Below are 13,703 nucleotides of genomic sequence, written 5' to 3' on the forward strand. Positions count from 1 at the left end.
TTTGCTCGCCAAAATCTCTCATCTTTTTCAATGAGCCTAACTGCCCAAAGAATGCCTCTCTGTAAAGTTGCATACCTTAGTGACATGTTTAACCAGAATGACTATGGCACCACCTTGTGCACGAGACGGGCCGGCCATCCAGTGACCAATGCCTGGTAAAGATACTTATATGCAGATCTGAACCACATATCAAAGGTACGTAGGATTCTTACAGGTTTTTCTGATGTTTTGTTTAATACAATCAGATTGGAAGTTTTCTTTACAGACAGAACAACTACACTGTCATGCTGACAGTAAATAATTTTCCTCCAGCAGGTACTTACTGGAGTGTACTATACTATATAACATGCAAAGAGTAGAGAAGTGAATACAACACTTCACCTGTTCAGAGTAATCATCACATAATCACACCAAAAGAACATTTCAACAGGCAAGGACTAATAGCAATATCAGTAATGCAATCACATGTAATCTTGCTCTCAAACCGTGGGCACATACTGTGTTATGTTAGGAAATAAAAGGCAGCATGGTTTTAAACAGCAACTACTTGTGCTTTGTGGTTTCAAGCCCTGTGTTTCCAAGTTTAAATATTAATTTTAATAGGTATCAAAACTTTCCTTTTAAAACACATCAGTAAAACGACTATAGCTGGTGCTAAAGATAGGATACTGCAAAAGGTGTCCTCTGCTGTCTTTTACAAAGAATAACCAGATAAATGGATTAGTGTTACCTAGTCCCTAACCAATAAAACCAAGTTATTTCATTTTTTCTGAGAAAGAGCGATACAATTATTTATATCCACAGGGCTATAAAATATGATTCAACTAGCAAAGCAAAAAAAAAAAAAAATTCAATACACAGGCATTCTTACTTAAATGCTAATTTTCTACGATTGCAAGAGCTATGCAGTTTGATCAGTATTTTATTCCTCACTCATTTATATTAGATGCATCCATTTGTATGTGCACAACTGCTTTAAAAAACCCCACCTAAGTGCCTCTCCCTTTCACACACAATTTTTCATTATTTCTTACTTCTAACCTATATCATTTGATAGCTTTTTATAGGACTAAAACTTGAAGAACATGAAGAACAAATGCAAGTTTAATTAAGTATAGGAAAATAATTAGCAAAAATAAGCAACATAGTTATAATTCCTTTTTCATACAGAAATATGTTTAATCAATTTTAATCACTCTTCCAGAAAAGCCATTATCACCTTGAATAGCTCCAGCTTTGAAAAATATTTCCATTAATAATAAAAACGTAGATTTGAAATGATAAATCAACTAATCTTAATTTATAACTAGCAAGTAAATTTTAGTTATTCAAAAAGTAGCTTTTTAAGGTAGAAGCACAACCTAGAGGACAAACAGGGATTTCCTACCTCTTCTGGAAATTCTTCACTGACAAGAGACATAATAAGCGATGTCTTCCCAACTCTGGCTGCGAAGGGGAAAAATACTGAATCAGTACTCTTTGTTTAACACTTCTGCTACACTGAATAATTGCAGCTCATCTCAAGATATAAAACATTTTTAAAACACTTTCCAATGATGAATATTAGAAAGGTTTTCATAATATTTTTCTTTTTATAAATAGTAACTAAATGTACCCTCAGCTCCCTCAAGAAGATTCAGCTTCAGGGACCATTTCTGTGAAACTTTTCGTTCATGCCTATACATTTTCAGTTAGACACAGAGGTTTCAGATGAGAGCAAAGGGACCAAACATCACCAAACATTGCCTTGTCCATCCTTATTTGCTTAAGATGAGCAAGATGTAGCCTCAAGTTGCTACAACATGTAGCACGCTTCCTTGAAAACAGCAGCACTTGCAGAACATTTACTACCTTTACAGTCTTACACACTATCTAAACCAGTGATTCTCAACCAGGGTGATATAACACACAGGGGTGATGTGAGATCCTTTTAAGGGTGCCACTGGGTACTACTCAATATTAGCACTGTTAGGTGTTCAAACACCTGCATGAATCACAAGATAAACCCAGAGATTTCAAACAGGAATACAGAGCACCAAAAACACTCTGATCTATTGTGGTCTGAGTTCTTTGCAACAGAAGAATTGCTCTATTATTTTTTTATTGATTTTTCATAAACAAAAAATAAGTGAAAACTAAGAGCTGACATTTTCCAAGGGGTTCCCTGAGTCTAAAGAAGAGTGCCTTGAGTCTAAAAAGTTTGAGCTCCACTAATCTAAACTGACTAGATGAAGCAATTTTCTGTACGGCTAATTGCCAACTTTGTATATTTTCAAGCAATGAAATATACAGCTGTTTAGGTGGTGTTTTCCTTATGGAGTTGGTGTTTGGGTCAATCCATGAAGTTCTGCCAGGATCAAAAAGCTTGTCTTCACAGCAGCAAGTATTTAGGGCAATTTCATTTAAAGGGAAAATAGAAAAAATAATTCTAAACTACCCTATTTTTCCCCATTGCCACAGGCAGTAGGAAGATGGATGAAAAGAATTCAAGTCATGAGAAAATGACACCTGGAAAAATAAAAAAAGATAAAAGAATGGATAACTTCAATAATCTGGACTAGACAAGAGAGAACATACTACAGAAAGCAATTACGGACAGCACTCTCTCTGTCTCATTCAGATTGTGAGCCCCTTGAAGGCAAAGCTAATTTCCACCCTGTTTACTAAAACTTTAAGCACATTGTAGATGTAAAGTATTGTTAGGGAGGGTGGATTACAGTAAGCTTTCTACTTTTTATTTCTCAAAATGTCTTGTACAAGACAATCCTGGTGCGCTTCAAGGCTGGTCGCATCATAGGCAAAACATTTAGTCTAAAAGGAAGTATTTCATTTCTAGTCTCAATTCAATGGGGTTCTCACAAGCTTAGAAAAAATGTAAAACTCTGCTCGTTAGAGGAGGAAAAAAATAAAATCAGTCCTATAATTACCACACACCATTAGTAGTCAATTTAGAGTTGACCCTCAGATTACTCTTGGAATTTTTGCTGATTTTTAGATCTATCTGGTTACGTGATGCACCCTCCAATAACTGTTACATAAAAACAGAAAAAGATCTGCCAACCCGTACCCAGTTTTACAAAGGCTGCTCCTGAAAAGAGCTTGAATACTCTTAGAAAGAACACCTGTGAATTTATTATACACCAGCCTGCTGTACTATTCCAGAATGGATCCCAGCAATTATTTACATTGAAAAGAAATATTAGAAAATATTTAATCTGCTTTTAGCTCCTTTTCATATTGGAAATGAGGAACATACACCAATTAGAGTTTAGGAATCTCTTATGCTTATTTCTATTTGTATATTATCATTATTCTTGACAAGATGACTCTACACTAGTACAAGGCTCCATTTCCTACCACAGCCTTTGGCATAAAGGTCATAGCTTCTGCTGAACTACTCCCAATAGACTGTCTCTACACATTGCTTTTTCTCTGCTTTGTTACTTCTTGTAGTTTCAAAATGCCCCACATAGTGGGGAAAAAAAAGACAGTTCTGTTCCCTAAAAAAACAGAACTTCTAAAAGCAATGAGGTAAAATAAGTTCTACAGCCAGAGTTAAAATATAGAGATGCACCAATATATCAGACTGGCACCAATAAAAGAAAAATTGACATTATCAGCAATTGGCTTTTTTTGGCTGCTGTAGCCGATAACGTTGCTGATTAATGCTGTGTGCACGTGCACAGGCACAGCATGCACATGGCCAGGAAGGCATCCTGGCAGCTTGGAGAGCCCGGAAGGTAAGTCTGTGGGAGGGAAGGGACAGATCAAACCCCCCACAGTGAGGGAGTGGGGCTGGGGTAGGGGAAGGGGCTGTCCAGGCAGAGCAGGGCACAGGACAGAGCCATGGGTGGCTCATCCAGGGAGTGCAGGGGGTGGGGCAGCTCCCCACCACTGCACGCACCCTGAGGGAGACATGGGGGGGAAATATGTGCCCTCCGGATTTGTGCATGGGGTGAGGGTGGGCTGCCTGCTGCGGGCTTGGGGCCAGGGGCTGTGTCAGCCTCTTCCCAGCGGGGGCCGGGGGGGGGCTGGGCCAAGGCAGGCGGCACTAAGGGGGGTACTACTACAGGGTGGGCTATAGCCACCCCAAAATTCACTGTAGCCCCCCCCCCATACACCCTCCTCCCAGTGCTGCTGCCGTCTGCCCTCCCACTGGGAAGAGGCCAGAGCAGCCCCTGGCCGCAAGCCTGCAGTGAGCAGCCCGCTCTCGCCTTGTGCACAACTCCAGGGGGCACATGCCCCCCATCCCTCCCCCCGGGGGTGCGTGCAGTGGCAGGGAGCTAATTTCTTAGATCTTTTGGAATGCTAGCAAGTTTAAGGACTGTTACCACTCTCATTTTTCAAGCACACAGTCTACCACACAAAGTGTTATATATGTTTATCTAGTTATTATCATTCAAGGCTCAAACTGCTGCTTCTGTTCAGGGGAGGGAAATGCAAATGCAGTCTTGTTAATTAATTGCATGTTCTTAGGGGTTGGTCCTATTAAATGCTTATTTAGCTTGTTTACCTAATTGTTATATCAGAAAAAAAGGACACTACATGAAAACCTAATCGCTTTAAAGAGTGCAGAAACCTGTGGGAGCATCTAAATGAGACGTTACATTGCTGTAGCAACGCGCTACAGCAATATAGTGTCAGTGGGCACAAACTGTGATGCCAATGCTGCATCGCCATAGCAATGAACTACCTCACTACAGTGCACTGCTACAACGACATAGCTGCTGAAAACAAATGTGCTGCCAGGACGGTGCAGTAACAGCTGTTACTACACTGCCATTTAGTACTTCCTAAAACCAGTACTAAATGACATAGTAACAACTGTGCCATGGGGGCACATGCAGACGCGCCCTGTATGTAATACCCCATTTTCTCACATATAACATGCCTGCTATTTTTGAAAAGGCAGGATGGGGAAAAACAAGCTGATCTTGTGTAAGTAATTGCGTAGCAGTAGCTAAGCCTGCTCCTGAGCCTGCTGCAAGCCCCATGCATGGGATGAAGCCTGTGAAGTGCCAGCCCAATTTGACATGCCAGGTCTGAGGGCCAAGCACTAGGTCCAGGAGGAGGGAGCCACGTCATCCAGACCAAAGGCTCCGCATAGGTTTGTTAACGCTGCCGCTGCTCCCCCACTGCCACATTTCCAGACCCATGGGAAGCTGTATTTCCTCACATAAAATGCACTCCCTTGTATTCATCAGCTAGTTTTGGGGGAATGGTGTGTGCTACATGCAAGACAATATGGTAAATGTGATAAGTCAAATTAAAAGTATATTTAGTCTAACAAACTATCCAGGTCATTTTGCAATAAACAAAGGCCTTTTGGCATCCAAGAATAAGAGAATACCTCTTGTGCTCAGGGTAGTAAGGAAAGAATCTATTATAAATATCAGAAAACAAGTAAAGGATTTATGCTGAAGGAGAAGATTTCCTGTGTATACAGGGAACAACCAAAATTCTTTTAAATGATCTCATCTGTTTCACTTTAGTGAAGCAGCCATACTACAGGTTTTAAAGCAGAGACATGGCTGTGTTTTCACAAACCTTTGTGAGCCAAGGTCAGCTAATGCTTGCTGTGCTGCTTAGCTGAGCTTGGTTCCACACACATCCACGTTTTACCTGGACCAAGTACAGAGTTGCTTCCTTGTCTTAGGCAAGTACTTTTTCTGACAGAGTGGATAAAAAAATCAATTATTAAAAAAATAAAAATAAAAAATTCAAAGGTTTGATTTAAATCAGATTTTTAAAATGTAATCATATTTTTTTACTTTTTGTTAAGATGCTTTAAAAAAACTATATATAGTTTTAATGTAAGATATGTTAGAGCTCAAAAATATCATCATAGAATAGGGATTACGACTTCTAATTATATAGTATATGAGAGAATACTGTTTATTCATGTAACTTTTTTAGAAAAAATGTATACATAGATCACAACAGGCCATGGACTATATTAGTGGCCTAATCTTAAGGGTTTTTAGAGGCTCCTTTATAGATTAGTAAAGATTGAAGAAAACCATGCTACCCACTGAGACAGTGCTCAGTCTAGAACAGTGGTTCTCAACCTTTTTTGTACCAGGATCCATTTGTAAACATTGATGAGCAGTACCAACCCAGTGCCCTTACAGTGCCCACCCCCCAGTGCGTGGGCCAAGGGGAGGGTGTGTGGAGGTCATGGGGGGACCCCAAGCAGCCCCTTCCAGGCTGGAACTCTGTCAGCCTGGAAGAGAAAACCTAACCTGTAGTTCCTCACGTTTTTCTCTTTTAAAGGAGAATCCATTTTTAAAGTTTGTTTGCAACCCTTTCATATATTCTTGTGATCCACTTTTGGGTCCTGACCCCATAGGCTGAGAAACCATGGTCTCGAAGATCCCATTAAGCATCTCTGTGATGCTTAGCTTCAGTTTTCAAACTGTGGATTTGTCTCTCCAGAGATAATATCCTTGTTAACAGCAGTATATAGAGATGAGAGATAAAAGACCCGATTGCCTCCCCATCAGCCGTACTGTCTGTCTGCAAATTGGCGTACACAGAGTCAAGCCCTTACCTCTCTAAAAGTGCAGTTTCAAGAAGTTAAATGAATAGAGGATTTTTGGGGGTGGGGTAGATGCGGGCAAGGAATAGGAGTCTGGAGATAAATGCAAGGAGGGAGGGGGAGTAGAAACAAAAGAGAAACATTTTGAGCAAACTATTCCAGAAGTCTTGAGGGATAAGTTTCTGAGTATAGCCTCTCCACTGTTTGAGAGCTAGTGAGGGAATGGTATGGAAGAAGGGAAAACCTACCATGGCAGCAGACTTGCAAGGCTGTAAAAGAGATCCTGTTTGGGAATATTTTAATGAAGGTTATAGCAAACAACAAGAATGCACTTTTTGTAGAAAACGGTGATTGAATCTAGGCTTCCTGACCAGTGATTTATATCGATTTGATTTAAATTAAATCCACCCTGCTGACAGACAAGTGAATAGTAGCATAACTCTGCTGAAAGATGTGTGGATTTGGTGACCGATCAAGCTACTTTTATTGTCAATCACTTAAAAAAATTATACCATTTTTATTTGTATGAGTAGATTGCAAAGTACCTTAAGTATTAAATAACTCTTTATATACTTTCTAAAAACAAACTGCCATACAAAATGAAGTTGTTCAAAGGAACAAGTATAATAAAATAATGAAAGTCACAGACTGATAAGGAGTATTTTTTTTAGTAGGCCCTCGTTTTAAACAGCAAATATTATGTGAAACTTATACAATTTCCTTACAATTTGTTAGATCAGAGGGACCATAAAACAATCAATTCCTCTACTTCTCACTGAAAAGTGAAAGCTTTTAATTAGAGGTTCAATACTGTAAACCTCTCTCATATAGGAATATCTTTATTCATGAAAGTAATCCCAGAGACCACAGTGACTGCTTTTCTGAATAAGTGTAGCATAATTGAGCCCTAAAAATCTATTTTAAAAAAGAAACCCCTCTTTATCATTGAACCTCCTGCTCTGTGATGTGCTCGGTCTATTTCCAGATGAGACCTGGTATCTCTACAAATACACCTTAAGCAGAATAGAGCCAAGCAGCATAAAGGGAAAGGCAAGAGGTCACTACCCAAATGCTGCAAATTATATCAAGAGATAGATCTCCAGAAATAAGAACTAGCACACCCCGTCTGCACCACGGCAACTGAGCTTGCTCAGGTTCAGATAGACTATCACAACTCTACCACAGAAGTGAAGAGTTTCACTAAAAAGATGCTGCAATTTGCTATCAAGAACCAGGTATTATTAGTACTTACTACATTTAAAGCATGACACCAGATAGAAGTTAGCTGATATACCAGCAGCTATAATTTGGGAAAACTATCAGATATCATAGGAATGAGCACAATCTAGAAAGCTGAACAGACTTTCATGTAAATAGACAAAACTTCACTGCTTACACTGTTGATGCAATTGAAAAATCCACTGGCTTAGGACTGATGTACACTTTGTCCCAACAAGCAGACTAAACTGTCAGCCTCTGCATTTTCATTTAAAAAATTACACATCAAGCTCTTCTGACTGCATAGACAGCCCTCCAAAGCGACACGTCCCAAACACGAGTCAAGTACCAACAGGCATTATGTCATCTTCCTGAATCAGACCATGCCAGTGTTTCTGCTTCTGTTCACAGCTTTGCCAAGCAGCCAGGCAAGCAAGGTACCAAGTCCCTGGTCAGCTTCACTGCTGTTATTCAGAAACCTGGAGCCAGCAGCATAGTTGTCAGTCATACTAATGCTCCTTGTTACAATTCATAACTTCTCAAAGGTAGGCAGTGAATTTACTCATGGAACAAAAGGGCAACATGCGGATGCTGAGAAAAACACAACTCCTGTTTTTTTCTCAGCATCCGCAAACTCCTATAGTTTGTGTGAGGAGTGTCAAACTCCTCACACAAACTATACAGTTCAGGACTGGAAGCTTAGAGTACAACCTTGGAAAAAATCAAAGGTAGGGTTGGCACAGCTATTTGCCAAATGATTTCTCCTGTACCTTAGTAGTTCAAGCTTGCTGTTATCACTGCTGACTAGCAGGTGTTTAGTACGTATTTCAAGCCCTTAACAATTTATGTTTGCAATGTCTATTCCTAAATGTCATGAGTTTGAGGAAAACCTCCATCTTGAATAACACAAAATGTTTGTTTCTGGGACTCAGTTATCATTCTGGCTAGGGTTGGGGATCTGAGCAGTCAAATAAAGTTTGGTCAACTGACTGATCAAATAGTGGTCAACAATTGTAAAAACTTGCCAATACAGTCAAATACTATGCAGGAAAAGCACAAATTTTCCATTAAGAAATGTGTCAGAAATCAATTAAAAAAAAAATCATATTTCTGTCAAGAAAATTCCAAACAAAAATATTCACTCCCCATGAAACTCCCATAATCTTTGGCTGGTCAAGAAAATATGCAGTCAATTGACTGGCTTGCCAATCCTAATTCTGACTGTGCTAGTGTCAGCTATTTCTCTTAGTAACTACAAAACTGTTCCTGAGTCTTCACACCATTAAGGAATCTACACCTACCTTTCAAGAAATAAATGCAACATGATTACAACAGCTCTACATTTCAGAGATTACTGTTAACTGTTCATTACTGGTCTGAATCACCTCTCACTTTTAAGTAAAAGAATGCCTATTATATGCAGACATTCAGTATAATACTGTATGTATTCAGTATGGCACCATGAAAGTCCTAGGTTTAAGTACAACCAGAAGTATTTAGTTGACCAACTGTTAAACAGCTGAGAGAAGGAAGGAACCAGATCAACATTTGCTAGGTTGTATCTTTGACAGAACAGATCAGACATTGGCTTCAGAGACCATCTTCTTTTCTTCCAGAAAGTGCAGGAGAGCACTGACTATATCAACAAAACCAAAGAAATCAGGGTATGTCTGTGGTAAAAGGGAACATCCATTCTAGCTACGTGCACACCGTCCCCCCTAAAAGCAGGAGCAAGAGATTCACATTAGCACAGTACTGCACAGGAGAGCCAGCTCCATTTCTCAGCACAATGCTACCTTGCACAAAACAGATGTACCCTGGGCACATGAGAGCACCCCAGAATGAAAGGATGGATGGATGGATGTACATGGACACCAACAAGCAATTATTAGCTGGGCTAGTTTCAGGCAAGGAAAGAAATCTAGTTCTGACAACTGAGTGGTGCCACCATCTTTATTTATTAAAGAAATAAAGTGCTGGATTTCTGTAAGAGCGGGCTTGGTTAACAAAACCTTGCAGCATTTTAACTGATGGGAGGAAATGGCTGCCAGACCTGGTCTCAGAGAAGACTATTGGAGGACACTGTACAGTTTGAGGAGGTTTTCACTGGCTAGAAAACAGGAGGAGAATTGATTTTAAAGATCTCTACTCATATGACAGTTCATGGTCTGGGTCCAGGTTTCAGTGTCCTTATTTGTAACATTTCTGGTTGGGTTTAATTTTGTTTCTTTGGAAAACTGCTGAGCCAAATACTTCATGACAAAATTTGCCTGAATGTGTAGTCTGAGGCTTATACAATATCCAAAGTATGAGAACTACCTGAAGTAGAGAGCAAGATTTATTTTAAATCTGAGTCAAACATTTACTTTACAAATTAATTTTTATTATCTATTTAGTTTTAGAGATAACAGCTTATCTTTGGTACATTATATGAAGCAATGTGAAATTACGTGGTGTTTAACCTGGATTCTCTTTTTCACTGGTGTATGACAGAAACCTCTTGTATCATGCTGTTTAAAAATAGCATGCTGGAGCTTCTCTGAAAATTAATGGCTATTAAAAATTAATGACAGCTTAGCTCTTTTGATCCCAGTATTCCATTTACAAAAAAGAGGCCTAAAAATCTACACTGCAGCAACGGGAACTGGAGGGCTTTGAAGACAGGCTAGATACAAGGGTTTTTATACTTTATTTCACAGTTTAAATTAAACTGACAGACCAGCATTAACATCTGACAACTCTTTTGCAGCCTAGATGAAGTGAGTGGTGGTCTCTAATCAAGCGGATGTGCCTGTATCATGAAAAAACACCACTACCGTTAATATTAATATTGAAAGCTCAACGGGTAAGCTGAGATTCAAGCAATCATGTAAAACAAACCAACTTTTCATCTCTGTTTTCATCAGCCCTTACAAAAACATTAGGTTGAGCTACACTGGTTGAAATGCTTGCATAAAGAAGGATGCAATTTGCTATAGAGAGAAAGTAAAATTGCTATAGAGAATAAAGTTCCTACCGCTGTCAATTTGGCACAATTAAAAAAAAATTATAATGGAACCTCCCCCCGCCCCAAAAGCGCCTTATGGTCTTTCAGTTCAGTATTGGTCTTTGAACGTAGAAACACACATCATCTATAAGACAAGATGAGCACCCACTTCTTGAATCAGAACTGAGCCTCATGTTACAGCTGTACTTAAATCACCAGAGCAAAACCAGTCCCAAACACTGAACTTGTCAACGTTATACATCTGTGACCTTGAAATATTCTAGTCCTCTTCCTACTCAAAATATACACACACTCCCTTTTTGCTTCAGTGACCAAAGAATTGGGGGAACGGGGCTGACTCTTTCAACATTGTTTTTTTCCACTGCTAATACTGAAAACATGTCTTGTGCCAGTTACTTAACAACTAACTTGACATTTTGACAACTGTGAACAAAGAAAATGTTCATGTATGCTTTCTACTTTGGTAGGGGCCAATCTTTTTAGCAGGTGCTACAAATTAGCCCCACACTCTCCAAGTGTCATTCGATCCCTGTCCTCCTACCTGGCCCGCTGTTCTGCTGCCCACCCATCTGGCTAACCACGTGCCCCACACAAAGGCCCCTGGTGCCCCTCCTGCTGCAGGCTGGCCACCCCCCAACTATTTCATCCATCAGCCATATTTTTTTTAATTTTAATTTTGTGTTTCACTTCAAATTAGCCAAACCCATTCTGAAACCTATCAGAGATTTCAGAGATTTCTAGGGTTGGAAGGGACCTATTACGTCATCGAGTCCAACCCCGTGCTCTGGAGTAACTCAAGTAACCCCAGCCAGGTGCTTGTCTCATCTCCTTTTGACCACCTCCAAGGTCGGGGAAAACACCACCTCCCTTGGAAGCCCATTCCAGATTTTGGCAACCCTCACCGCAAAGAATTTCTTCCTGATGTCCAACCTAAATCTACTCTGCTTCGGTTTATGGCTGTTTTTTCTTGTAAACCCAAGGGGCGCCTGGTAAACAGAGCATCCCCTATTCCCTACTGATCCCCCTGATGAGTTTGTAGACAGCCATGAGATCACCTCTCAGCCTTCTCTTGCGGAGGCCGAAGAGATTCAGGTCCCTCAATCGGTCTTCATAGGATCTGACCTGCAGGCCCCTAACCACATGAGCAGCCCCCCTCTGAACCCTTTCCAGGTTATCCACATCTTTCTTGAACTGCAGCACCCAAAACTGGATGCAGTACTCCAGCTGCGGCCTCACCAGTGCCCCACAGAGGGGCATCAATTGAGCAGAACTCGATCGTTCAGATTCATGTGCAAGTATCCTCCCTCCCAGCCTCAGGCTTCAGATACTGCCAAAGCCACGGCAGGCGTCCCAAAGTCTTGGGGTTCGCATGTGCTGAGTGTTGCTTGCCCTTAGCAAAGGAGCAAGCTAGGGAGGATCCCCCCCCAAGAAGCAAGGATTGCTCCCCAAAGCTAGGGAGGACCCACCCCCAAAGGAGCAAGGACCGCTCCCCAAAGTTAGGGAGGACCCCCCAAAGGAGCAACGATTGCTCCCTAAAGTTAGGGAGCACCCCCCCCCAAGGAGCAACAATTGCTCCCTAAAGCTAGGGAGCACCCCCCTCAAAGGAGCAAGGATCCTACCCCAAAGGAGCAATGATCGATCCCCAAAGTTAGGGAGGACCCCCCCAAAGGAGCGAGGATTGCTCCCCAAAGCTAAGGGGGTCCCCCCAAAAGGAGCAAGCTAGGGGGCTCCCCCCCCATCCGCATAACAGAGGGGCGATCCCCCACCTCCGTACAACGGGCACCGTTTCAAAGAACGCTTCCAAGCAGAGCCCCCTTCCCTACGTCGCACAGGGCCCTGCCGTCGCCAAGCCCGGGGGGCCGCCAGCCTGGCACGAGCCCCGCAGACGCTCCCACACGCGGGGTCTCCACCCCCTGCCCCGCGGGCCCCGAAGCGGGAAGGCAGGAAGGCGTCACGCTGCGGCCGAGCCGGCTGAGGCCCCCCTCCCCGCCGGGCCGCACTCACGCTCTCCCACCAGCAGGATCCTCACGTCCTTCTTCATGTCCCCGCTGCTGGGCCCGGCGCGGGACCCGCTCACATGGGGGCGGGTCGCGGCCTAGGCCTCGCGCGAGCGCTCCTGTCCCCTCAGCCGGCTCGGCGCGAGCCTCCCCCGCCCGCGGCGACGGCGGCCCGAGAAGGACAATTTCGACGGACGGCGCGAACCTCCCCCCGCCCCTCAGCCAGCAGAGGCGGCGACGGCAGCGCGGAAAGGACATGTTAAGACGGGCGGCGCCAGCGCCAACGTGCCCTCTAGCGGACAGGAGGAGCAGCGGCGGCTCTGGCGCAGGCGTTGGAGCCAGCCAGAGCCAGAGCGGGGCTGGGATGCCTGGGCTTGGTGCAGAGGAGCCTTCAGGTCTAAGGAGGGAAACTAAGGGATAAATGTCTCCTGTGACCCCCATCACTCTGGCTCACTGAGGCCACTGTCACACGTTACATGCATTGCACGATTGACAGCTGAGCTGCGCAATAAATGTAGCCCAGCCACAAGCGCAAAGTCATGACTGCATGACAAAAATGACCCTCCCGCTATAAAAAAGAGGCTAGGAAGTTAGTACTTGGAAATGTGCAACGAGTTGCCAGCCAGCTTTAATTGAACATAGGGCAGTGACAGCCTGCTCGCTTCCACGCATCCGGAGAAGACGCAGAAAAGACGAGCCTGCTGCTAAGCCGGCAGCTGCAACGGTGCTGGCGGAGAGATTCCTGGACCGTGACGTATTTGGAAAAGAACAGCCATGCGGCCCTTCGTTCTTCCCGCCTGCTGAAGAACCCAGGCAAATACCCTCAACTACCCAGACAGAAAAATCAGCTCCAAAATTCAGGCAGCGCGTATGTATTGAAGTACCAAAGTGTAAATGTTATGGTGAAACCTTGCATTTAACTATACAAAGAGCAGCAAAGAGG

General features: G+C 42.7%; 1 protein-coding gene across 3 annotated transcripts in view; it reads right to left on the bottom strand.

Moving 5' to 3' along the window:
- RHOT1 (ras homolog family member T1) overlaps nucleotides 1-12,938 on the bottom strand; it is a 44,915-nt gene extending 31,977 nt beyond the window's left edge. For 2 of the 3 annotated variants that reach the window (XM_006271222.4, XM_006271221.4), the window contains exons 1-2: nucleotides 12,768-12,906; nucleotides 1,388-1,446 (exon numbers count right to left, since the gene is read on the bottom strand). In XM_006271222.4, the coding sequence (XP_006271284.1) occupies nucleotides 1,388-1,446; nucleotides 12,768-12,804 (96 nt within the window). In that variant the 5' untranslated portion in view covers nucleotides 12,805-12,906. Of the gene's footprint in view, nucleotides 1-1,387; nucleotides 1,447-12,767 lie in introns of all 3 variants that reach the window. The other variant, XM_014601933.3, reaches the window with a different exon arrangement.
- Between the last annotated feature and the right edge of the window lie 765 nt (nucleotides 12,939-13,703).

This window comes from Alligator mississippiensis, chromosome 8, assembly GCF_030867095.1.
Source record: "Alligator mississippiensis isolate rAllMis1 chromosome 8, rAllMis1, whole genome shotgun sequence".
In the NCBI taxonomy this organism is placed as follows: domain Eukaryota; kingdom Metazoa; phylum Chordata; order Crocodylia; family Alligatoridae; genus Alligator; species Alligator mississippiensis.